Genomic DNA, 27,777 nt, shown 5'->3' with positions numbered 1-27,777 from the left:
AATTAGATCTGAACTGCTCCCTTATTTTGCTTGCTTCTATTTGCATGGATAAAAATGCCTCTTTTTTTTTTTTTTTTTTTTCTCCTATTTCAAAAATACATACCTTATTGTAGTAGCCATAAGTAATGGCATTAGGGTCAACACCAGCTTTCTGCATTTCAAAAAGCACTCTCACTGCTAGCACAGGCTGACCATACTGTCCACACAGTTGCATGAGTACTCGGTAGCATACCTGAAAATACACACAAGTTAGTATTGTGCTTCTATAATCAAACATGTACTCCATTCAATAAAACTCATGGGCTATTTCTGGAATTCTGGGGTTGACTTATTTTACCTCATCAGGTGGATCTATTTTTTTCGTATGCATTTTTTGTAGCACATCATATGCAGTTCTCAGAGCCCTGACTTTTGAATGGCACACTTTCACATACGCAGGAAGGCAGATAAACCAAAGACCGTAGCAGTGACGTAACAAACACCTGGACCACATCTGTGGTATGGATGAGTACTTCTTAGCAATTTTATGTGCAGATTTAATTTCCTGTAAAGAATCATAAAGATTATTTGTGTATATTTACACACACATTACACAAACCTAAATATTAAAAACTGAACATGTGTCATTATACCTACAGAAACTGCAACATTAATACGAACAACATATTCAAAGTGGGAAAGAAAATGAAAGCAGAATGAGTAATACCAAAAACAGTTGCTGTGTGATATTCCCCTCCTAAAAACTTGCATTTCTTTAAATTTATGTCTATTAGTTTTGGTCTGCATTTTTTGTAAGAAACATTTGAAAGTTAGAGCCCCTCTTAAAGCCCTGGGCACTGAAAAGCAATCAAAAAGTGGTTGTGGAAGCCCAACAGTTTATGCTCATGGAGAACAGTGTGAAGAATGCGGAAGGTATAGGGACAGCACAAGCAAATGACAATCTGTACAGGGGCCCTGTACGATACCGTGTAGGCAAGAAGCACAGGTAAACATCCAAAGAACAATTAGCGTGGCTACCCTATAGTTACTGTATCAGTGAAGAACCAGTAGTTCGGCTGCAGCCACTGCCAGTCAGTCTTTACAGCCAAACTCAAGACGAAGGCAGCAAGCTGTCACTTTCCAAAGCGCCTCACACTACAAGAATACCTGCAAGTACCTGTTTAGTTCTTCTGAACATTGGTGATGGGCTGTTGGGACTACTGGCTTTTGAGGACAATTTGTTATTTGGTGCTGTGAGAAATCCTTCAGGTCGCTCAAACAAATCTAGTTTTAATACTGGAAATCCATTATAGCTGTAAAAGAAATGCATCACTTAACTCCTGTAGGGCAGTCCCAAAGTAAACACGTCCCATAATAGCAAATGGAATCAAATGAAATCAATTACAGAGTTGCACTAGAAGCTACACAGGAAACAGAAAACACAAAAGTAAACTTTTAAAGACATCACTGACAAAGTGGTTTACTAATCCATCTGCATGATTTCATAAGACTGCACAGTCTCTTAACCTGTTATTTCAGTGTAAGCAGCTTAAATTGATAAATACATTTGCTTTCATAGCATTTTCTTTCTTTAATGTGTCAAATGCATTAGTATTGATTCTAGTCAATAAAAAAAAATATAATCTGTGTGGCTTAGTCCCTAGTGAGCACCACATGACAGAGGTGTATAAAAATCAATATGAACAACATCAAACTATCTAAAAGATTAAATTAGATTTAAAAATGTTTCTCAGAATTGATGAAGAAACCAATAGACAAACTCATTTGACATAATTACTAAATTAGTAACACCAGTTTTCAGTGATTCTTTGAAATGTACTCTTTCCAAAGAGCACGTGCAGCTTGTATCATTATCAGTAGTAGCGGCAGGCCAACAGAGTGGGTCCATTAATTTCAATTTTAACCTTAAAAAGTGTCAACAGCTAGCACAATGTAATGTGAACACACAGCTACCTTTATTAAGTATTATTGCTTCTGTGTGTACACACACACAAAATCATTACAACTTCAAAAGAGCCAGCACACTAGCCATTTTACATACACATTTTTACTTGAGCATCATCAAGGGACAGGAAAAATCTGTGCTTCATGGCTATCACAAGAACCTAGAAACTAAACTCCACAAGGGCAGCTGTTAGGATTTTTGCTAGCATCCTACTGTGTCCTTAGGTTACCTGTATTGTAGAGGGTGCTCTTCACCATTTGGCAGATGAGGGATCTCAGGTGGTGTTATGAAAACTGTATGCTCACTCTTATATGACTCATCCAGCTCTATAAGTCGTGTTTCCCCAGTTCTGTCCATATCTACCTGGAGAAGTTATGTTAAAAGAAAAAGTAGTTACTAGTGTTACTGTATTTTCTGCTGTTACAGCTATATGGTCAAGCAGGACAAAAATCTGTATCAGCATCAAAGGACCGCATCTTAAAAGTAAGGATGCCTTGCAAAGTTATAATGAGAATAGTAAGTGTTGCATCGTTTTTGTAAACTTTACTGCAACACAATAATTGATGTTCAATGATATACTCCGAATTGACTGTTTTCAGGTAAATATTATAAGTAGTTGTACAAAGATGTTAATCTTCCTGAGTACAACCATTTCTGGAACTATGTGTCCAACTGCAGCAGTAACTTGAAATTTATTTTTAAATATGAAAATAGGAGCTATTTTTTCCCCCTCTATTTTAACCACTGTCCTGGTTTTGGCTGGGATAGAGTTAATTTTCTTTCGAGTAGCTCATATAATGCTGTATCTTGGATTCAGTATGAGAAGAATGTTGATAACACACTGATGTTTTCAGTTGTTGCCAAGTAATGTTTAGACTAAGTCAAGTATTTTTCAGCTTCTCGTGCCCAGCCAGCAAGCAGGCTGGAGGGGCACAAGAAGTTGGGAGCAGACACAGCCAGGACACCTGACCCAAACTGGCCAGAGGGGTATTCCATTCCATGTGACATCATGCCCAGTATATAAATTGGGGGGAGTTGGCTGGAGGGGATCGCTGCTCGGGAACTAACTTGGCATCGGTCAGTGAGTGGTGAGCAATTGCATTGTGCATCACTTGTTTTGTATATTCCAATCCTTTTATTATTATTGTTATTATCATTATTAGTTTCTTCCTTTCTGTTCTACCAAACTGTTCTTATCTCAACCCATGAGTTTTACCTTTTTTTTTCCCCAATTCTCTCCCCCATCCCACAAGGTGGGGGGGAGTGAGTGAGCAGCTGCGTGGTTCTTAGTTGCTGGCTGGGGTTAAACTATGACAACCACTGAAAACAATAACAAACTTTATCCAATTGTCTGATGGATACAGAATCTATGAACAACACTATCTAGCAATTTCAGTCACTTACATAGTCATTAAGCTCATGCTAGTTTGCAGAGACTGCAGAAATACACACACGTTCAAAGAGATAATGGAATAAAAATGTGTGACCTTACTAAAATTAAAGGGGGATAGAAGTAACTGTTTTTCTAAGAAAACAGTAATCTGAAAGGTGAAGGGTAGCTTCATGATTTTTTTTCTCTTTCAGATAACTCAAGAGTTGTATGTGTGAAAATACAGCGATCCTGTCCTCTCATAGCTAAGAGAAATTCAGTTCATGGATAACAAAGGCAACATGTAATAATACTATCATTAAACATAAATTATGGCTGCACTTGTTTTGTTTTCAGCTTTGTAACTGGCAATTTGAGCACAAATCTTTGCTTTCCTAGCCTTGCTGTTGCAGAGAGGAGGAGAAATTTACACTTCCCAACTTAATGCCCCTGCTTTAAATACAGCAGCAGAGACATACTTCAAGGCTCCAGGCAAATTTCAAAGCATCAAACTGCAGGATCAAGTGGGAGAAAACTGTTCAACAATTTTACTGAAAGAATTTCATTCCATTGCTTGAGATAAAAAATACAGAACCAAAGCAAAATTCGGCCACCCCAGACAAGATATTGGGAAACTATGAATTGTCTCCCTTTGAAAAAAAGGACAGACAAGCCTTTAACTTACAAGCTTCCTACTGCTACTCTTCGCATTACAGAAACCACTAGTAACAGAGCAAATATAACATGTATTACATTCCATCTGAGAGCCTTTACTTGATATTTGTACTGATATTTGTATTGCTTTGTCTCTGATCTTCTGTCACCAATTGCGTCTCCTCCAATACCTCAGAAGCGCTGCTTTTGCTTGTGGCATGAGACACATCTCCATCTCAGAGAGCTGGCTCTATCAAAAACTATTTACTTTGTAGCACACTGAACATGCTTTTTATTCACATATTGATGGCCCCAGTGTTCAACTCAAATACAGTCACAGTTTACATTTATAGCCATTATTTAAATGGTTTAAATGGCAACCAAATTACCACCAAATGGTACATTATTTCAAAGAAATGAATAAGCAACCTGTGGAACCCAAGGATGCATGTTCTTCAAGCCTTAAGAGTTTAGCAACAGAGAATTAATGTACAAAGAGAAGCATATTCCACAGTTCTCTCCCTCCAGTGAGGTGGAAATATATCAAGTAGTTTCTGTAGAATTCTTGAATATTTAAAATTTGATAAACATACAAAGAGGTGTTCTTAATTACACATTTTACTGCACGAGACAGATGGAAAGTATTAGCAAATAGAACCAGCCAAGTAGCAAGAACATATGGCTCCTGAAAAGTAGAAATAAACAAAACCTTACTCGGCAATTTAACTACTTCTAAGGATGTAAAAACCCCACAGTTACAAGTTTCACCAGTGAAATACAATAAAGCCAGTAGCTTAAAGTAGAAGTGTTTTCTGTAAAGTTTATTCTCATGGCACTGTCATGAGCATTTTTTTTTATAGTGGAAAGAAGCTGCCCACAACATCAACTAGCAAAATAACTGGCATTAGAACAGATGAGTCTCTGCTTCAGCTGTCTGAGTGGCTACTTAACCTTTTAGAAAAGGTGAAAGCTCCAACAGCTCCACAGATTATGTGTAGTCTCACAGTGGCATCACCAACCTGAGCATTACTTTTTCAGAACTGCTTGAATTCCCAGGCAAGATAACTTTAGCTAGGGCATCAACTTCAGTGCCCTCATAAACCATTTTATAAAATGAAATGTAACAGACAGAATTTGACACTTACATAGTCATCGCATTCCAAATAAAAATCCTATTTAACATTAGTCAGAGAACTAACCTGCAACACAATGGAAACTAAGTACTGCTCAATAGTGTTTAGTCACTGGGGTATGTAAATTCCTGTCTACAAGACCTCCCATTTTTAAACACTAACTGGCATACAACAAAGCAAGTGCTACATGTTGAAGGCTTTTTAAAGGAACTATAGGATAATCAAGTGAACATTACAGAAACGTTTGTAATTAAATCAATTTACAACCCACAAATAGCTGCAACTCATGCTGTAGAACTGTGAAGCACACTTTTGAGAACTACTAGTAATAAAATATTGAGACTAGCAAAAGCTATAAAGAGCATCAAATACCATTAGACCATGCTTTTGTATTTCTCTCAAACTTAAACTTAACTGCTTTCAGATTTGTTTTCAAAACAACTCCTTCTAGCTCTTCTGCACTTTCATAGCAGAAATAGCCATTAACAGAAACTGTAAATAGCAGTTTTCATAGTCTTCAGTATTAATTCCTGTGGAACAAACAGCAGGTGACCTACTTTACAGTAAATCCTAGACAACTGTGTATTACTTCAACATAAGTGTCCCAGAATAGAGTGTTACAGGTAGCCAGTAAGATGACAAGTAGGTGTGGAATTTCTTATAATATTCATAAAAATTTCTTTCATGTTACAATAGAAGTGAACAGGGATATAAGATTGTGGGTTTCAGTTCTTCTGAAAACAAAAACTAATGCAAAACAAATTTTGAGCAGCCTCAAAACACTTTTGTACACCCTCTTTGGAAATATAATGAATTTTCAAAAGCTAATATACCTGTACTTTTTAGAAAATTAGTTCTTCACAGTGCTCAACACTATACTAATATGGACCTTTCTTATAAATATTTTGGGATTTTTAAAAATCTGAGTGATACTTCCACAGAAGACTAAAAAAGAAATCCACTTTGAACTGGGAAATCCAACATTCTATGAGCTCCAGTCCAGAAGTAGTCCTAAATTTATTTCAAGAAAAACACCAATTGTGATCATGTTGCACTTTCACACGCCTTGTCCCATAATCCTTAACAATTGCCTTTCCTTCTCATTACCAACCGAGAATAGCATAGCCACAGATAGCAAGGTATTCCTTTACTGCAACACAAACATGACAGCAGAGTAACAGAATCCACAAAAAATGTCAACTTATGCAAAGCTTGCATGTGACACACCATAATAAATCTTGCTTACTTTAAGAAACCCAAACATTTCATATCTATCAATATTTGATAACAAGGTCATTAGAAAATATTCTTATCCAAGAGAAGAGTATCAACAGAAGCACTATATTTAAAATATATACATCAGCAAGCTGGTTTTGAACTGGGGGAAGCGAGAGCAGTATGAATGAAAGGAGAATTGATAAAGACTTGTTTTAATTATTTGCTCTTAGTACAAGCCTTCTAAAAATTCTCCAAGAGTAACTAGAGAATTACTATTAGAAAGAACTGGCCAGCATATTGTTTAAAAAAAGGTCAAGTAACCCTCTATTTGTAATGATTAAAAAATAGTGAGACTGCCTTATATCTTTTAGTGTGCTGCTCATCAACCCCATTCCTAAATGCTTGTAGTTTTATCTAAGGAGTGTAATTCTCTGATAAAGCAGCTCAAAGTTACTACTTCACAGTCAGAATATTACACTTCTTACTATGGGCCAGTATTTCAGAAGCTTACCTATATGTAAAAGTTAGCACTTCTAATTTGTTCTCATGATATTGTATTTACACGTTCAAGAATTTGAAGCAGAAAATGAAACAAAGCCCAACAAAACAGAAAATGGAAAGCTCCAGTGACTAGAAAAAAAGGAAGTAAAAGAAAAAATACAAATAAACTCACACTTCAAGTATATTCTTCTTGTACTATATTGGATAATGTAAGCAAAAGCAGAAGTTAAACCATATGCATATGAAGACATACTTACTTTATCTACACAGTCATCAAAAAATGCAAGGCTTGCATCCTTATCACTGACAAAAGAACACTCTTCAATAAAACGAATAAACATTTGAGTTTTGGTCATCAGTGTGTAGAACTTCTGATGTGAACGATCTCGACTTTTGAGGAAACCTATAAAGTGAAATCAGAAGCATGTAAGAATGCCTAAAACAAAAAAGCCCTCACCAAAAGTCAGCATACATTCTACTAACGAGCAATAACCTTTCTGTAATCTTTGCCACTAACTACGCAATTTTTCTGCACTTACATTTCTACCATCGTTCACAACACTAACACTGCAAATGTTTTTATTCTTTAAATAAGAGAGAATCTAAAATAATACATTAATATGCATAAGACAAGTTTATGACTCTTCACCTTGTAGTTCAAACAGAGAACTTGCATCTGTAGCTGTTTCAGAGGGTGCCTCTGTTATTGGCCTGAGATAAGACCTGTAACCTTTTAGTATTGAGGCCATGAAACACAGGAATGCTTCCTGGATCTCCAAATCTAACAGATGCAGTTTCTTCCCAGAATTAAAATCGTAGTCATTCATTGCTAATTCCATTAATGCATCTTCTCTTGGTCTCTGTTGCACTGTGAAAAAACACAACATTATAACGTTTCACATAATTTTTCTTTTCCAATATTGGTAAAAAATAAATTCTCTTTATCCTACTAGATTCACTGACTACTGAGCTCCACTAAGTTTGGAACAGATTAAAATATATGCAATTAAATTCAATGACGACATGTGACAATGGATTCAGCTTGACCTTATACAACTTATGTATCTCTGGATAATACCAAAAGCAAGATTTACCTTTTCAGCACATTAGTTACTACAGCAACAGAGTGAACCAGTATGGACAGAGCTTAAAAAAAAACCCTCATAGAAAGCTGTTTATAAAAACATGTGAAAATTTATACAAGAGCTGATTAAAGAAGCATATTTTAAGGACAAACACATAGATGGGATGTGTGTGTTACTCTTTTTTTCCTTTTTTTACAGTGCCTTTCATTTCAAAGTGTTCCCAAAAAGTGGACTATACATATTAAGTACCTATATACACAGAAAAACACCACTCAGATGCTAAGTGGAGCCACCAAAACACAACACAATGCAAAACACTGATACAGAGAGAAAGCAGGCATTTTTTAAAAGATCTAGCAAAATCCCTATTCTTAAAGTAGATACTTGAATCAACATTTTAAAGCCATTGGAACTCTAGTTAAGACTTCACTGCTACACACACAAAGAATGGTTACATTCTAATAACGTCTCAAAAAAGTGAAAGGATGGTTTCATTACTGTCTTTCCACATAATATAATTATATCCGACCTTACATTGATATAATGTTAAATTCTTATTATGGAGTACCACTCTATTTTTATAGAGCATAGAGAACATAAGCTTTAGAAATTTTTCGAAAGAAATCCTCACAGTAAAATATATCAGAATTTTGAAGCATAAGACAATTTCTATCACCCATCAGCTATACACATTTTTTTGTGCAGCACACACCACTAAACTTCTGTTTCTGTACATTCTAATTGGGGGACAATTAAATTCTAGTGACCTCAATAGCCAAGAAGGTATAAACAGCCTTTAACAAAAAAGTGCCCTAAATCCCGGTGACAATTACAAAAATCTCATGCAATATGCTTTCCAGGTATGTATTTCTCAAACATGCAGTGTTGATCAATCCCAACCTTTTCATACTCTGATTTAAGTCTTAACCACTTGCTGACTCTGCCACAGCAACTTGATTTTACAGTTGCATTATTGCTCCTCAGGGCTCCCTCCAATGCCTATGGAAATCACCTTCTAAGCAGACAAGTATCATCAGAGTGCTGATGGACTTCACAAAGCCTGTTAGCTATGATGCCCAAGCACATCAGCTGGCCTTGACTACATTTATATTTCCAAACGTTTTGTTTTAAAGAATTTCACTAACATCATCGCGATCCATTTTTCTGCTTTCTCACACCAAGGTTCAACATACCTTGCTCTGCAATATTTGAGGATTCTATGAACAACCAATTTTATCTTAGAAATGTCCAGTAATTGTGCTATACATTTAAAAACCCAATGTTTAAAAAAACATTTGTTATTTCCATCTTAAAATTTTAGGTAAAGTACTATCAGCTTGAGTGTCAAAGTTATCTCAATCATCAAGACATCAGCAGACTTGAGAGGCTTTGAAGTTTGTTAGGTCCTGGCCTACTCTTTGCTTTACTATTCCCTTCTCACAAAAGCTCTGCATTTTTTTTTTTTTGCTAGAAGGATAACATCAATACAATGGGATATGTATTGAGCATCACCTTATATATATATATATGGAAGTCTCCTCCACCCCAAAAGCCCCCACATGGATTCTAATCTCTGGACTTAAAGCACAGATTTTCCCATTCGGTATGAAAACATTATGTTTAGTGTAAAGGGTGACTTAAGAACATACTTAATTAGCTATATTTATCTGTTAATGTGGCACCCTATATCCAATGTAAATCTTACTATGTACTTTCCCACTCACATTCTGCCAGTTGGTGATATAAATTACTTAAAGTGTTCATCAGATTTTTACACGGTTTCTTTGGTAAGATCTTCCACGCAATAGCTTTCTTATCTCCAGTTCTGGAAGGAAAAAAAAAAAAAGGTATGAGCATACACTGGAATATGTGTGTATATAGGACTGTATTCAGAGGATTTTTCTATTCCACCAGAGAAATGGGAGAACATACACAATTTGCTCCATTAAAACAGGACTGAGGAGGACTGAAAACCAACCAACAAAGTCAAACTTGATTCACTATATGGAGATTTGATCACAGCCATCCAACCAATGCCCCATATTTCAGGATGATGACTATGCAGCCACACTCTTTAGCACTGAAATCAATCCACTTAGGAACTCATGGAAGATTTATTAATAGTATTAAGCACCTGCCATTGCACAAGCAACCACCACACATGCTATGTTCTGAGCTGTGATTACTTAAACTAGGATGGAGATAACAACTAGAATGCTCGTAGTAACCTGAAATCAATTTGGTAACTGCTTTGTGTGTAGTGCATATAGATTTGGACTTAACTATATCATTATCATGATGAAAAAAAAAAAAAAAATCACAACATTCTTTGTCAACAGAGGGCACCAGCAAGCCTCAAGACCCTATCAGTCACAAAGTTGCAAAAATAGTAAGCATTTGTTTGACACTTTTTTCCATACGATGAAATGGAATGAATCTGTTCTAAGAAAATGCATAGAAAATCAGCTGAAAGTAGAATGAAAACAGAGATAACCGGAAATAAATTATTTTCCATTAGTGACTATGTAGCTAATTAGACAAATACCAGAAGAAATGCACAAACATGTTCCTCTTAACCAAAAAGTAACAAAACCAAAGTTATCACAGCCTAGTTTGAACTAGTTCCCAAAACCTTCAGAGCAAAATTGCTATACAAACTTGGCGTCAGCATAAAATCCTTAATAAAATTTTCTATTTACAAATACTTAATATATGCAACCTTCTCTAAATCCACACACAACTACTGAAGCAATAATAAACGCACCAATAAGAAAATTTAAGAAGAAAAAAGTTTTTAGTTAGGCATAGTAAGAAAGACTGCTACCAACAGGAGGATGATATAGAAGAACACTGACCAAAGACTTTGAGAAATCATACTCAGTATATACTGAGTATATTAAACATTATACTGAAATAAAAGTTTAATTATGAAATACAAGTTTAATTAATTTTTCTGTTTTAGAACCTTGAATTAGAAGCCTTACCCTCTTCTCTCTATTTTTGTAATCACATCATCACAAGGAAATAAATAATTCTTTGTTTTGAATATCATAACAATATGGACTGTTTCCCAATGTTTTTAACAGTGCACAGCTGTCCCTTACTAGTATTTTAGATACAGGTGATTAGCATTACAGAAAAACGTAGTAGTCTACACAGTTCTGAAGGAAAAATATTATAATACTGTTATTTCAGTTTGTTAATCATGGCATGATTTTAAGTCTTAATTAAGACTCTCACCCATGAAAGTTCACATCTCTAATTCTCAACATGGAGTTCCTATACTTCATATTGATATGGAGTATGATTTAATTTTTATAATTTTCAAGCAGATGCTCATATGAAGATACTAGAATTTCTTCAGCACTAAGAAAGCTGATCATGAAAAACAAAAATTACAATTTTCCTCCAGGGACAATGAAGTGAGACACAATATGGTTAATCCAGGACACATGCCAATGTGTACAATAAGATTTTAATGTAATAGAATAAAAGGCAATAATGTTCCACAAGGATTGTACCTCCAATCTGCCGTGTTGAACAGGAGATATCATTTTTAGCGTGCTCATTTCAAGAACAACAGTATTTTACAAAGAAGTGGTGGTGTTGGTGTTTGTTTTAAACCTCTGAAAAGCTTTGCCAAAAATCTAGTTTTTGCCTTTGAAAACAGGAAGCAAAAAAATTAACACAGAAGAAAAACTGTTAATAAATACTTACTGAGAAATTGTATTGGTATCTAGGTCAACACAGCTAACATCTGGTGGAGGGTCATAGAGATCAAAGTATCTTGAATCAATTCCCACTATAAATGGGCATGGTGCACTTAACACATCTGCCAGTGCCAAGGGACAGAGAGGAATATATGGGCAAGGCCAGTGGAAGGGAAATATCATCTTTGAAAATATGCAGAGACAAAAACATAGGTTAAACATGTATAATAATATAGTCTATGCAAGTATAAACCACACTTCACAAACTTGCCACTTCAAAATTAAACATGGCAGATAATTATTACTGAAAATCTAGATGCAGATTATTACATAAAAAAATGCACTCATTTCTCTGAAATTCAATTTGTTTAATTTGTAGAAAAAAGCTCTTCAGTATAATAGACTGTATATAGCAGAGGTAGCAAAACAATGTTCAGTGTAGACAGGCAGGAAAATAACATGCATTTAAAATTCTGCAAGAGAGAATAGTGCTACTTGGGCAAATCAGGAACTCTTATTTAGTGCGTTGTGATGACCAAACAAAATGCTTATTTACAATATTTACACACAACCAATATCAGTTACTCTCTCTTCTGTCTTCGTGGGATATCATTAGCAACGTGGATTTTTCTCTCTAATGATCTTTATTTTTATTCTTATTTTTCAGTAACCTTTAAGCCTAACAGCACTACTACTAATTTTAGATTTTATGTAAAAAACATTTTTTTCCCACTTACAGGTGTTTGATTAAAAAAACCATTACTTACAGAGACTAATGCCTCTGTCACACTAGTAAGGACAGAAGGTCGCAATGAATGGATGAGAATTTTATGTTCCGTCACAGCAAATACAAGTAGAGTTACTGCATTTTCAGGTCCTAAATTCTGAAGTAGTGTAGAAAACTTGCCTCCGCTGTTACAGAATACAAACACACTTGTGAGTTACAAGGGACCATAACAAAAAAAGAAATGTTCAATAACTAAACAGAAAACAAGGCATTAGAGTAGGATTTTGTAAACTTAAATCTGCAAATCTTTCTTTTGAAGACGACTGCAAGGCAGACTACTTGGTACACTTCATTGTTCAGTGCAGAATGGTTACTTCCAAACAGTAACCATGATTACTTGAGACTCTTCAATCAGTCTAGACTATTTTCAGGATATGGGCATGATGATTTTTCTTTTTGAGAAGCAATTTACAGGGAGACAACATACATTTCTTTAATCATTCTCCTGCACAGAGACATGAAAGTTAAGACAGTCACAGTACTCCTTTAATTACCCTGCAATACAAAAGCTGCACTATCTTGGGAGCCCAGGTATTAGCTCCTAGAAAGGAGATCTAACAATCTATATTCTGCCTCAAGAACCACTAAAATTATTTGAAAACACACAGATATTGTTCATTAAGTATGTATCTTTGTCAGGGTGCAGATATAATTACATAAATAAACTTCAGATACACTAGCTACAAAAGGTACCAGGCACGGTAAGTTAATTTGCACAATTACAACTTGAAGTACCAAATCTTTTCCACAACAGAGTCAGAATACATTTCACAATTCAGCAGAAGATACTGCTACTTGCCTCAGTGGAAGGGGTGATGACACAGGTTGGCTAAGAATCAGGTTATCATGTGGAGATAGCTGGAAAAAGATTTCCAAATAAATATTTTTTATTCTGAACTTTCGAAATATCTATTAGAAATTACACAATTATAACAAAGAACACCTAAAACCAAAATTTAAACTAAGCTGAACCTTATATAGCCCAGTTGTACACCACTGTAAGAAGTGGTATGCAATGCTATGCATCAGTATCTTTTAGTAAAAAACAGGCAAAGCATGCTCTTCCTTTCTTAGTCAGAATTGAATACATTGCGTATTCATAAAGCGTATTCACAAAGCGTATTCATTAAACTAGCTAATACTGAAAAAAATTGAATATATTAACTGCTGAAAAATGAAGTCTTCCGTATTTTAATGGAAGTGAGGACCCACAGTTCATACACAGCTTTCAGGGGCTGGGGGGGATTCTTTTTGGATTTGGGGGGAAAGAGATAAAATGCATGAAGGGGACAGATGGCAGGTTGCAATGTAAAGTAATATTTTCTTCAGAAGACATGAGAATTAGGCTTTTAGCTGGTAGAAACGGCACAGCTCAGCTTTGATAGAATCTTTAAAATTTGCATTAGTTGATGATCCAAGACAAGGATCTTATTAATTCACATTTCCCTCTTACAGTGATATGACATCAAGAGAAATCATTCATACATTCAGCATGAATAGGAGGATTTAAATGAGTACAAAAATACAGATACACAATCAGTTTATCAAAGCTCAGCTGACATTTTCAGCCATAGTAAATCCAAGGTAACAAGATACCAGTTAGCTTAATCCTCCCTGCCCTGCTAAGTGGTCGTGCATTTTTTATCTATTGTATAAAAGCACACACATACAAGTAGCAGTAGTAATTCAGTAAGTCACAGTAACTTGTACAACTAAGCTGCAAGTGCAGACAATTTTTAGTAACATTTCATTTTTGCGTATGTTTCACCTTAGACCCCACTGCAGATGACCAGACAATAGAAGTCAGAAGATCAGATGAATTAGTAATACAAATGCTGAAGCACTAAGTCACCAAACACTGTGCCTGGACAGACACACAAAACATAGGATGTTAACGAGAGTCTACGCAATACTGCTTCCTTGCATATTTCACATAACAGCTTTTGAAGGCTGATGCTTCATTTAGCTTCAACAACAAATGAGGATGGCCATACCACTCTATATGCTAGATTTGTCTTCAAGTAAGTCACCTTGTGAAAACAACCACCATTAGCTTGTTCAGTGAAAGAATTCAGAGACCTCATTTTTTCAGCCTGAGGTAACCTTCATAAACTACCCTCAGAAAGGAAGCATCAGCCTAATGTCCTATGACTTTTGTGTTTCAGCAAAAGCAGATAAACAAAATCAAGCATTCAAAGTGCATGTCTCCCTTAGGCTGAAGGGGCACTTACTGCCCTCATTCTTCAGAGGGAGAAACATTATTTGATATGCTCCTCAAGTCTGCAGCTTGTGAATACATCATTAGAACAGGAACATCCGTGTAATAAGGGGATGTAGAACATGGAGAACGGAGTCTAGCAGATTTCAGATCAGAAGCAACCTGTCACCAATGGCAGCTGGAAACTGGCAATCAGGAACATTCCTGAATGTTTTACTAATGGCTATAATTTCTTTGAAACTTAAGTCAGACAAATGCCATGTTCTCTCTCACTTGTAACAGACACCAAGAAGGATCTAAGAACAGGTTACACATCCAGACCGGCATACATGCAGTTACTAAAATATATCAGGTCTCATTTTCAGAAAGCATATAGGCACTTGTGAGACATTCTACAGCAACACATATTCAGAAGGATTTGCTATACTGATTATTTAGCAAAAGACAACCACATGTTAAATTAACAAGCTTCAGAGATAAATTACTATTTCTTCAATGAAATGGAATCCTAAAAGCTTGCAATTTTCAAGAATACAGGCATTTCCCACACTATTTTTGGGAAAACATCTTAGATACAATCACCTGTGATTTTATTCAGTGCAGTATCAAACACAACTCAAAAGTCCCTGAAAGCAGCTGGAAAGCAAGCTGGTACTTGCAGACCTCAACTACCACTGCCTACTTTAAAAGCAGGGTGTTCTCCATCTGTACTATCAGCTACTAAAGTTGTACTAACTTGACGCATAGAGCATTTTGAAAATAAGGTATAACAGACATAATTTCACATCACTTACATCTAGGTCCTCAGACTTTGTTCTGGGATATATGCCTATGTATACTTTGACAGAGTTCCCTAAAAATTCAGACTAAAAAAAGTAAATGTTTTTCTCTAAACTCACTTATAGTTCCCTGTAAATTTGTGTTTAGTGTTCCCTAGCACAAATATTTTATTGACTGTGAATACAAAAAACCTGCCAAGATGTAAAAATACTGGGTTGTGAATTGAATTTTAAAATCATAATAAAAAGTGAGAAGTTTCAGATACAGTTTCAGTATAACTGTTCTCCAACCCCTTTTCAGTAACAGTAATAAATGTCACTTCTTTAGACTATCCAAATACACTAAGGAGGATCTTTAATATTCAATACCTTCTATAAAGACATAAGCCAAGATTGTATTTACTCTAAAAGACTTCACTAGCATATGGGCTATTACATTAAGACTGAAAACTGCACAGGGCTCTCCATATTTTATTTCATAAAAGCAGTAACAGAGAGTAACATCATTTTGTAACAATTTGTTACAGGATTGGTACCACAGGATTGGTAGAATAACTGCAACTGGAATAGAGCTGTCTTTTATCAGCAATAAAAAACATGTCTCTACCCATTTTGCCTCTTAGGTGGGAAAAAAAAAAAAAGGAAGATTAAATAACACTTCACTTAAGAAGTCTTTGAGATAGGGATTTCCTCTCTCCTACCAACAGTGACATGGCTGAAATTTCAAATAACAGGTAACCTAATTCTGGCAATTATACCATTTCACTCACATACAGTAAAATATGCTAGGTCTTGCAGGTAGGACAGAATAAGGGTCGTATTTGATAAAGCGTGCCTCTGCTGAATGTGCATGGCTCTTGCAGTTTTCAGTAAGAGCTATCCATTATGTAGAGGACAGCATGAAGCCCTTTGGGAAAACGCGTAATCACCAATATACGCTTCACATCTGGTTTTGATTTTATTTATTTATTTTACACTCAGCCTTCATACAGTAGCAAGAAGAAAACAGTTCAAAAGCTATTGCAAGTCAAACCAGATGCCAACTTTGAGTAGTTTTTCATCAATTTCCATATACTCTGGAAAAAAAAAAAATTAAGTTCTAAGCTCACTAAACAGTTTCTTGTAATATCCCATTCAAATCCTTAACTAAACTGGAAACAGAACAGTGAGAGATCTGTAAAAATTAAGTGTATGAATTTAGGAAAAAATCCTGAACAAAAAAAATCTGAACATAAAAATTACATTTTCCATTTACTAACCTGTTCAACAGCTGTTTTGTCTTCACTTAAAACATAGCTATTAAGAAGAAATTTACACTTACCTGAACTAGAATTCTTGGCCTCTGAGGGGATGGAAAAGGAACTTTATGCATGAAATGGGAAATGTGTCTAGAGGAGAAGAAAAATACTGATTTAGTAGAAATTATAAGCTTTAACTGCCTTACCTCAAGACAAAATTATTGCCAGTAAGAGAAATTATTATATAAAAATGGCACATACTTATTCAGAAGACAGAGCAAAAAACCCAGCACCCAAACCCTACAGGGATATTCTGACCTTTGAAACTTTTTTTTCTACTAATGGCAGGCCAGAATATCTTTCAGACTACAAGCTTCGTTTGTGAGACTGAAGAATTACATGGAGGTTTTGGGTTTTTTTTTAAATATTTGTAAAGTAGAAATATTGATGTTTGAGTATCACAATACCATTTTACAATCATGCTTCTGAGACTGGCTTGAAATAGCACTATACCTCAGAGACTAGCACTGGTTATTAGCAAAAAAATATTCACAGCTGAGTGTCAAGGAGAGTCATTAAGTTCATCCATTTTCTTCACATCCATTTTCTTCACTTCCAAATACAAAATGTTATGTAAGATTTCGATGAAAAAAGTGTTAAAGTTTTTTCCATATAGTACAAATACAGAAAAATGTTTTTAAAATTTGATTAAGTTCTCAGTTTTATGAATTGATTAAACTTACAAAAGCTCTAAAAGTGTAGATCTACATAATACACACTTTCACATTAAAAGAAACTACATGCAATCAGTAGAAACTCAGGAAGAAACAGGTAATCCATCATGAACTGCATGCTACAGCGCATACTTTACTGTGATTTCTGCAACTCTCACCATTATTATGACACAGACAACCAACCAAATTTTGAAGAAATTCAAACCCACAAATAAGCACTGATTTATATAGAAGACTCATTTTACATGTTTCTGATTCAAAACTATATACTTCATACATATATTTCAATGTAGCTGCATATTACACCATTCGAAGTATGCAAAAAACCCCAAACAAAACATTTTTACTGTGTTTTTAATTTGTGTACTTGTGCTATGCTTAACTTCTGGTTGCGGTTCTATAATCACATAACTGGCATTAATCAGAAGCAGTCTTGTGCCTCCTCTTCGCCACTCCTCAATTGACCTCCCTTGCGTGCAGCCCCATGGCAAATGAGAACAGGAAAGGAATCAGGCTGACAACAGATTTGGGGTTTTGCCTTTATTACCAGTGTATGAAGATGGTGGCAGAAATATGGAACATACAGCAAACATCAAGGGAAAGGCCTTGCAGAAGCAGGGCTGACTGAAAATGTTCAAATACGCATGTATGGCACAGACAACCTTAATCATCATTAAAACAGCTGAAGAAACTAGGCTAATACTATATTAACTTCATGCAAGACAGTGTAGCTATATTTAAAATTATCCACAGTAAATTGACCAGTTTACAAATCAGAGAAATCAGAATAAGCAAATAAATCTGTAAAATCAAAATTAATAAAACATTTATCATATTTACTTCTCATTTTATTCATTCCCAAAACTCAAAACCCCAAAATAGTTCTCAGCTTAAAAAAAAATAAAAAAATCTCTTCATTATTGGATGTTCACACTATCAGAATTTTAAAACAAGTATAGTAGATACAAAGTAGAATAAAGAATTGGATAAACAATCACAAAAAATGTTTAATCTACAAACTCAAAGTCTCATAAAAGTTAATACTGAAGTTTAATCAGAAAAAAGACTGATGTGTAATAAAATAAAAAAGCAAATACTGCATTTGAAATCTGATGCATTAAAAAGTTACATTAGCCTAGAAATGTTAAGCAGTGTTACATATCAATTACAGATATCAACCACTTCTTGGATGTAAGGATTTCCTCTGCATTTTAAAATGTGAAATCCTTTATATAAGAAGGAAATTAAGTTTATTTATCATAAATAGAGGAGGATTACTAGTGCAAAAAATTCAATCTGCTTTATTATTTCTCATTACACAACAAATAAGCATTTGAAAAAATGCAAAACTACATATTTCATTCTTCTAACTTAATGTATGCAACATTAAGAAAGGATTTATAATCTTGCACCTCCTAAAGGGTGCAAAGCTAATTAAAAAAGGCTTTCAGAGATATCACAAATAAAAATCTACGCTTTTTCAGGAAGCAGGTAAAGATACACTTAATCAATGGAGAGAAATGCTTAATCTAGTGTAACCATTATATTTAATGTTTGATGACTAGAGTCAAAAGGATATTATAGGAAACTTGTAAGTAAAAAAATGAGCTCTCATCAACTGAAATTACTGTTATGGATTTTTGAAATTACTTACTTCTCAATGGGTAGGACATGTGGGCCAGAAATGGAGTAACGATACAGAAAGGTAAGAAACTTCTTGAAAGCATCAAAGAAAGGCCAGTGAGAGAGCAGACAGATGCATTTATTTGTTTGAACTGTTCTGCATGTGTCTGACTTTCCCTCAACAGCAGCTGCTAATCCCAGTTGAGATTTTTGTTTCTCTGTGAGATTCTCTTCAGGATACAGTTCATAAAACTGAATAGCAGCACCATATACCTGCAAACAACATAGTTGATTTGAAGTCAATAAATCTGCCTCAATCTTCAAAGAAATCTAACAAACCCCAAACATGCAAGGAAAATCAAGACTATGTTACATTAATGTATCACCTACTGAAGCAATCTATTCTGGAATATTCTTATGGCTGTGAAAATCCAGACTGTCTACTATTTATTTAAAACACTTAATGTCATATGAGAAAGAGTAATTTATGAAATTAAAGTGAGAGAAAAAATAATGATTATACAGAGTACAACTACAGTCAACTGCTCCTACAATTGCCTTTATAGCTATTTTAGGAATCCTTTATACGCAACTCAAAGCGGTATTCCTCTGACATCCAATTTACTTTTGAGAACAAGTATATACATGCAAGGTTGTTTCCATGCTTGCAATAAAAATAGTATACTTGCATGTATATGCAGTCAGAATTTTTATAGCTCTGTAGTTTCAAAGGCTAACATGATTGGAAAGCAAAGGAGTACAGGTTTATACGATCAACAGTCCAGCAGCGAAATAAATGCAAGTCACTCTTTAAAGTAGTCTTTGAATTAAGCCCAAATGAATAGATTCAAGTTTGCCTATGAAAATATGCATTATCATGATCCTGAACAGATAAACAACCAATTTTTTTAACTTGAACTATTAACAACGATTTTTTTTACGTTTTCAAAATACCTTTTCTGCAGAAGCTCCAGTTAGTACAAATGTAGAAAAAACTGGGAGAGGGTATTTACTGTTAGATGGCCAACATTCAATCGTTGCACCCATAGGTAGACAAAAAAGAGGCACGGATTCTGGTAATGGGAATGATTCATAATCTTCTTCAGGATATCTGCATATTAAACCTATAAAGGCAATTTGTAAAGAGGCAGTTATATAAGGCATAGCAGAAACATATTTCTAATAGCTCATTCCATAAAAAAATGCCCAGAAAAATCGCCTCTGAGCATACACTAACTTCAGAAGATCAGTAAAGGAAAGTTGTAAATTATCAGGCATAGCGAATAGCTGGAAAGCAGCAGCATGCTTCCAAGGCCTGAGGAGAAATCACCTGACTAAAACATAGGACTGAAGTCCTACTTACTATTCTAGGAACTATTCACAACTAATTTATCTTCTTCTGTTTGCACGTTGTGTGCATCTCAGCTATTATTATAATAGTTCGCATTCATCACTAGTATGAGTAAAGATTTAAAATTTAGTTAAAAAGAAATGGTAACCTGAATAATTGAGAAATAAGACTGAGGTTTTCAATTATGAAAGCAATTAATTATTGCCAACAAAAGTTTCCTGAAAAATCTGATGTTAGATAGATTATTTTTTAATATCAATAGAATCAAACCAATTAATTATGCTGATCCACCTCAGCTGAGGATTCAGCTAATGTGCTATCAGACTAATGTGTTTAGACTTAATTTTAAACATAGCTGTAAAACACGAAGTTCTGAAGCAGAGGCTCTTAACATACAGGTCTTCGGTTACATCATACAGCTGTAGCAATCTATCCTTTCTTATTGCCAACCCAGGGGACTCCAAACTGAGAATGAATATTGTGTGAAGGGATTTAGGATTTCTCTGCATTAGAGAACACAATCATTACACATTCTTTTCTAATATACAGTGAAATATTAATAAGCAATAAAAACTGGTAATCAAGAAGGGCAGTGGGTTTTTTGCCCTCAAGAAGCAAGATTTTGTGCAAGCTATTACCAGATGTGGGGCCTTTTAAAATTTTTGTTTATTTACAAATTTATTGTCCAACTTTTAGTTAGTCCTAAACTACTGTTTTTTACAGAGAGCAGCATCTCAAAGGGAATTAAAAAAGTGAATTAAAGCTTAAGTCTGAATCATGCTCATGACTTGCACTCCAATGAAGTCAGGGTTTTTAAAAAAAAAAACAAACCACAAACACGTTTCATCAGAGCCATAGCAAATCTAATACTGTCTTATAAATAAAACAAAACATAAAGATGATACACAATCCAAAAATACTTAAAAGAGCTCAATGCCACTGATGTTCAGGGCAGTGTGGAAGTCTGCAGTATTCTTCAAAGTTTTTCTTAAAGAAAGTGATCGTGAAAATGCATCAAATAATTTTTGCAGTATTTTCTTCTGCATTTATATATATATACATCCTTAAGAGACAGCTATCAGCAGTAAAAACAGAGGTTGGAGACACACAGGTTTGTAGAAACCTATCAAAACCCAACTGAGCTTCCAATTAAAAGCAAATTTTAAAACAAAGTGGTCATGTTATATAATTCTAAGGCTTATTTTAGGACATTATTTTAAAAGAATTCTTCAGGGAAAGATTCCTTTTTAGATAATGCCAAGACAGTGCCTTTGTCAAATAATTCTTTGACAAAAAATGTATTACATTACAAATAAGCCTGTACAACCTGAATTAAAGATAAAAAAAGCTAAATAGTAGTTACATACCAGCTTTATATGATATGGTGTTGGTTTTTGCCACAGACTTTTTATAACATAAATATACTGCTGAGCCCCACTGTAAAACAAAAGAAATTGTTGGATTACATGATGAAGTATAACAAAGATATAACAGAAAAAAGTGGAGGAAAACCTCCTCATCCTTGTTTACAAAGAACCATAATCTACACGCAAAAGTACAAAGCATTAAGATATAGGAATTTCGGGCCTGCTACACTATCCCTTCTGACAATGGCCACAAACATAACTGAAAGAAAAGTACTGTGTTAGCTCTGAGCTAACCAATCCATGGCAGGCATCAGCCTGACCTCTAAAACAGAGCTGGTTTACAGACTGAAGCATGACATCTATAAATTCTTCTCCAAAACGTTTGTTACCACAACTACAGAATTTTAAGTACGATTATCATCCATATAAATATTTAAACCTTTCTCCACTTTGTTAAACTTATGGCTTAAAGGTATATATAGACAGATATATATACATACAAGCACACATTTATGAATATATACGCACACAGAGTGCAATATTTCTGTTATTAACTACATTTGTGTATTACTTTAATACTTAATTTTCTTTTGTGCCTGCATTTTTATTTTAATTGCGCTAATCTTTAAGCCCATTCCCTTATTCTACCTGTGATTTCATAGTCTGCAGCATAACGTCATAGTTTTTGCAGCTTCTAAACAACAACTTCCTTTCTGGCATTGTTAATGTTTTTAAATATTTTTGAAGTTCTCCATTTCTGGACATGAGAATAAAGAACATGGAAAGCCACAGAATGGAAAAGACCAGCAACCTTTAAGGGCACACAAAGCTTTTATAGATGGGAGAAAGATAATAATAATTTCCACAAGACAGCACTCCCATAACCCAGTCAATACAGGGACTGGTAGAACTGAAAAATCCATTTGTTAATGTCTACAGGCATTTATTTAAAAACAAGTACAGATCAATTTCCATGATCTTTTTTGCATGATACTACTCGCATACGTGGTCAGCATCCTCACCAGCATGCTGACTTTTGAGAACCCTGCAAGAGCCAGCATATAAGGCTGCAAATTCAACTAGGAGACACCTAAATATTAAGTTCTGCAAAACAAAGTGCTGCGACACCTGTGTATTTTAGCAGGTCTAGCTTTGGAACCATGTTAAGCATTTAAACAGGCTTACAGTCAACAGCATCCAACACCATTCACATGCAACTTTCTTCAGAGAAAAAAAAATCTGTGAAACTACTTAGAATGATGTTTATAAAATAGCACTGTAAGTAATGGGAGAGTTTAAAAACAAAACAGAAGCCAGTTGTTACATACAGAATTCCCATCACAATAGTAAAATCAGTGTCAGAAACAGCCGCGTCTGTAAAACCTCCAGTTATACATATGGTGACACAACAGGTTCTTAAGGACTAATTCAAAGCTGCTGAAGTCAGCATTTCCAAGTCAGCACTAAAAAGACTATTTGCTCCAAGACTTCCAAAAAGGTTTTGTTCCAAGCAGGAACAAAGAAATGCAATCCTCCAACTCTTCAAGATTTGATTTATCTTTGGAGACTGCTTATCAAAATTTTTCACCAGGTACTCTGAGAACTGTTACAAATACTCCACAAACATTACATCATTGAATATCAAGTATTCAAAATCCAGATTTTGAATCTTACCATACTATTATTAAGATTCTTGTCAACCTTGCAGAATGTATGTGGAGGGGTTTCTCCTTTACTTGGTATGATTATACATATATCCGTAACAGCCAACATGTTTTGTGTCATGTTTTCGGATGCTCTTCGGTAAGTGATGTACACTCTTTGTGATGAGGCACTGCCACTAATATTAGCAGGCCGACCATATGGAGTAGTTTGAATTATTTCACAACCTTGCTTTACTCTTTCTTTCCCATCATATAAAACCCTAGTTAAAATGGGATGAACAAAAGTCAGAAGGCACATTTTTTTTTAAACACTTTCAATACTAATACTATACTAAGAATTATAACTGAATAGTACTAATTTAACAGCAGCTCGTCTCATCTCTGATCAAAACATTTTTACTGACAAGTTCACATCACATTACATCAAATTGCATTCTAATAGAAAAGCTTTGTGATGAAACCATACTAGTTTTCCTCATGTATAATTGCTTTTAAGTGTCTTCTTTACTGCAAAACAGTGTTATTTTCAATTCTATTGAAGTCTCATTGCCTGATCCTAAGAACGTCATACAACTCACCTCTTTTCAATCTGTATTAAATAGGTTAAGCATCTTATCTTAACCCAAATATATACACTGAAAATTATAAATGGCTTTGAAAACTCCAAAATGTGAAGGATTACAGTTGTCATTAAAATCCACTCAGCATGCATTTTTCCTACCATACCAGGTTACAGTATGCTCAAGTCAACAAATATCTTCCTGTTTAGAGTTTTGTTTTATATTTTAAAAAGTAAGGTATTTCAATAAACCTGCTTTATTTGCTCATCAGTCAAATAAAACTGCCGAAATCACCTACTGGAACAGAAAAAACACTCACCCCAAATCAGTAAGTGGGGGCTTATCCCTTCCTCTGCGATAACAAAGGTATATTTGCGGTCCTACAAGACTGCCATTATTGAGATCTGCAGACAGTCCTGAAGGAGTAACATCTATGCATTTATATCCCTGGGGAACTTCCTCCCCCAGAGATTTATTAAGTACTGTTACATCTGTAATAGGTTCTTTTGGTTTAGCAATTTTATGGCAAGCATCATTGAAGTGGATTTCTTCCTCTAGTGGTTTGGAAATATCTGTTAATCCTGCGACAACAAAGTAGTCAGCAACACGAGCCCCTTTGTCTTCCATCTTCCATTACAAGACGTTGTAACTGGTAAGAAAGAAATATATATCAGTATTTTTAAAGGCAATTATAAGATACCAGAAATAATAAAGTTATGTTTATTTTTAAAAACAGAAAATTTGCAATAATATAAGTGAAAACACAATAGAAGAATACAAAAGAAATAGAGAGATCCATCATCAGACCATGTAATATTTTTCATTTGTAATCACAATCTTTCCAATTTGGAATTCTGAGCCACAATCGTGCGAGTTAATTGTTACATCTTGGAATGGAAAACCCAAGTGGCCTCTTTTTGCTAACTTACACACTAGGGTAGCTGAACCAACAGGTACAGTAACAGCAAAATACTGTGTAAAGTTTTAGAAATAGTTCACTACTTAAAGCTCATGGCTGACCCAAAAAGTAGTTCTCATGTATTTTGCATATAGCCTATTACTGCACTCTGTTCGCCATGACAATGAATCTTCTAAGGCATGATCTGCAGTTAATTTGCTTCCTGAATATTAAACATACATGCAACGGCTGTCTTGATTATTCTAAAGATACAACTATAATATTTCCAGCCATGTCACCCTATAAGATTTTACATCAGATACCAAGGCCAGATCTTCTTGGAGTATTTTTGCAGGCTAAAAGTTGATACCCTTTTATTTTATAATGTTTTGAGGCTCAGATCCTTGATATACAACCCACCCACTGCCAGCAATATACCAGCTTTTACACAAAGCATTTAAACTGAATCAACTTCAACAGACTACAGACCACTGTGAAACAAAAACATTCAAGACCACATGAAGTTTTTCGTAATGAAAAGGAATACAGTCCTGCTGTTTCAGCCAAATTTTGTTGGGAAATTACATTCTTTCTTCCTGGAACATATTGATAAAAAAATTCTTTACATATGAATTCTTTCTGTATAGTGTTTTTTTTGCAGTTTGCTACCAATGGTGTAAATTAAATTCAGCACAGGACAAAGTAACATCTGTAGGATGAAAAGATAGCCTTGCAAACAATGCAGGGCACTACCTATCAGGAGATTCAGTTTCCTCTTTGTCAGAGACTCTCGAATACCTTTGCAAGTCACTTAAACCCCATGTCTTATTTCATAGCTTGATTTTGCAAATAAAGAAACACTTTCCGCTCTTTCATGGAACATTGAGAAATACGCTAAAAATGTTTATCTAAGTCACCCATATGTGCTGGAACCTTGCTAAGTAGCTTCAGGAAGTTTACTGTCATCAAGTTCCAGACTTTTTAAAGCAAACAAGCTATTTAAAACTCCCTTTTGTTGAATTAATTTTGTTTAGGTGTAAAATTTTATTGCAAGAGAAACTGTTACAACACATTTCAAGAGCTTGCTAACGTTCAGAAACTCAACACACAATTTAAAACAGTTTAAGTGGCTGGTACAAGACTTCAGTTTTCACGCCACCTTTATTCCGGTTGCTTTATCTCCCTTTATTTTTTGCTCTAGGTAGCAAGTATTAAGCCTTATCAAACTTCATACCATCATGATTCTTGGATTTTACCAACAAATCTTCATTAAAACAAGCAAAGTAAATTTGGACATTTCTCACTGGTAATTAGGGAAATTATGTCCTAAATTGATACTGTGCATTTAATCAAATTGTTTCAAGCTGACCTCAGATTTCCAGCACCAATCCCTGCTCAGGAAGGAAGAATGTCAGCCTGTGCCTGACCACCACTATGAACCTCATCCACCAGTACAAGAAACGTAATTCCATCTTCCTGCTCTTATTTTGTAGGTTGTTTGTATTTTGCTGGAGTAACTGATTTGACTAGCTTCTAAAGTCACAAGGAAATGAATAACAGTTTTTATTTTAAGGTTATTTACATTATTCAAGAAAACACCAAGAAAACTCCCCAAACTATCCAACCTTTATTTCTTTCTATATGGTTAATAAGCAATATGGGACACTTTATAACACATGATTACTGGGAAACAATCATCAACATACAGCAGCGTAACAGTTTGTAAATAACTGCTCAGCCTGTTTTCTGAGAGAAGAGAGAATGCAGTTAGAAAACTAAGCTTAATTTAACCTAAATTCAGTTATTTCAAAAACATCTGGAACATGTTTCTCAACTAGCAGTATATGAGAGTAATAACTACAAACTCAAACTTCTCCTTGAGTGATATATCCAAAGACACACAAATTCAACCACTGCATATGCTGCCTATTATTTCACTGTACATCTGGCTCCAGCAAATCCAGAATAGGCTAGCAACAAATGCATGCAGAGATAAAGAAGTTTCATAAAGCATCTTTAAACTCTAACATAAGACCAAACACTAACATCTTTTAGCTAACACGACTGAAGTTCTAAATATTTTGTAACATTAACAATTCTCTGTAAACTTAACTATAGTACACTACATTTTAACTATCATGAAAACTTTCTATCTTTATCAACCAGCACTCACTTTAAATCAATGGATAAGCTGTAACAGTTTTTTTTAAAGCTACAATACACTGGCCAAGCATTTGCTCTTAAGTTAAAAAAAAAATAAATACATACATCAGAGCATAAGCAGTTGCTTTTAAAAAGTATCATCTGAAAATGCATCAAGATGTATAGAAAGAAAAAAATGAATACTTCATAACATAGATCAGAAAAGAGCTATGGTCAAAGACTGCTCAGAAGGTAGAGGGGGTATATGTATATATATAAAAAATATAAAAATAAACCTCAAAATGTTCCTCAAAAACTGCTGAGGAAGAAAGGACTGGCTAAGTAAAAGCTACCAGCCAAGCAATTTAAACTCAACACTTACCCCATCATAAGCTCTAGTGAAAAAGTTGAAAAAGTTTTCCATTAAAAGACTTGAGAAGAGAGAAGGTAAACTGAAAGCTGGCTAAGTCTTGCACTGTTGTATATGAAAAATGTCCCATAACCACAGGGTCAGTACAAAGCAGCAGAAACACTACAAAACTGAACTTTGCCTTAAAGATTCTGAGTTAGAAAAATATTAAGTTTTGTTTTGTTCCTTTTCTCATTAGCATTATTTCACAAAACTACACCAATTTCTGGACTGCTTCACAACACCTTTTAAGTTGAAAGGAAAACAATATTTTAGTAATCAAAAATTATACAAACTATAACTTAAAATTGCAAGTAAGCCTTATAACTTCAGTGTATTAGCAGCACACTATTGCAGTTTAATTAGGCAAGACAGCATTACAAATAAACAGA

General features: G+C 34.7%; 1 protein-coding gene across 5 annotated transcripts in view; it reads right to left on the bottom strand.

Moving 5' to 3' along the window:
• The window catches only part of DENND4A (DENN domain containing 4A), a 64,057-nt gene that overhangs the window by 24,377 nt on the left and 11,903 nt on the right, over positions 1 to 27,777 (bottom strand). For 4 of the 5 annotated variants that reach the window (XR_008238407.1, XM_052809100.1, XM_052809103.1 and 1 more), the window contains 16 exons: positions 24,256 to 24,585; positions 23,387 to 23,636; positions 21,713 to 21,782; positions 19,949 to 20,118; positions 19,026 to 19,267; positions 16,721 to 16,787; positions 13,202 to 13,260; positions 12,383 to 12,527; positions 11,623 to 11,798; positions 9,630 to 9,730; positions 7,470 to 7,688; positions 7,078 to 7,223; positions 2,175 to 2,308; positions 1,157 to 1,292; positions 338 to 544; positions 104 to 232 (listed from right to left, as the gene is read on the bottom strand). Coding sequence is in view for 4 of the 5 variants with exons in the window: in XM_052809100.1 (XP_052665060.1) it covers positions 104 to 232; positions 338 to 544; positions 1,157 to 1,292; positions 2,175 to 2,308; positions 7,078 to 7,223; positions 7,470 to 7,688; positions 9,630 to 9,730; positions 11,623 to 11,798; positions 12,383 to 12,527; positions 13,202 to 13,260; positions 16,721 to 16,787; positions 19,026 to 19,267; positions 19,949 to 20,118; positions 21,713 to 21,782; positions 23,387 to 23,636; positions 24,256 to 24,563 (2,559 nt within the window). In the remaining variant the exon portion in view is untranslated. Of the gene's footprint in view, positions 1 to 103; positions 233 to 337; positions 545 to 1,156; positions 1,293 to 2,174; positions 2,309 to 7,077; positions 7,224 to 7,469; positions 7,689 to 9,629; positions 9,731 to 11,622; positions 11,799 to 12,382; positions 12,528 to 13,201; positions 13,261 to 16,720; positions 16,788 to 19,025; positions 19,268 to 19,948; positions 20,119 to 21,712; positions 21,783 to 23,386; positions 23,637 to 24,255; positions 24,586 to 26,203; positions 27,202 to 27,777 lie in introns of those variants that run through there. The other variant, XM_052809102.1, reaches the window with a different exon arrangement.

Source organism: Harpia harpyja, chromosome 14 (assembly GCF_026419915.1).
Source record: "Harpia harpyja isolate bHarHar1 chromosome 14, bHarHar1 primary haplotype, whole genome shotgun sequence".
NCBI classification, from domain to species: Eukaryota; Metazoa; Chordata; class Aves; order Accipitriformes; family Accipitridae; genus Harpia; species Harpia harpyja.
This window is presented reverse-complemented; position numbering and strand designations above follow the sequence as displayed.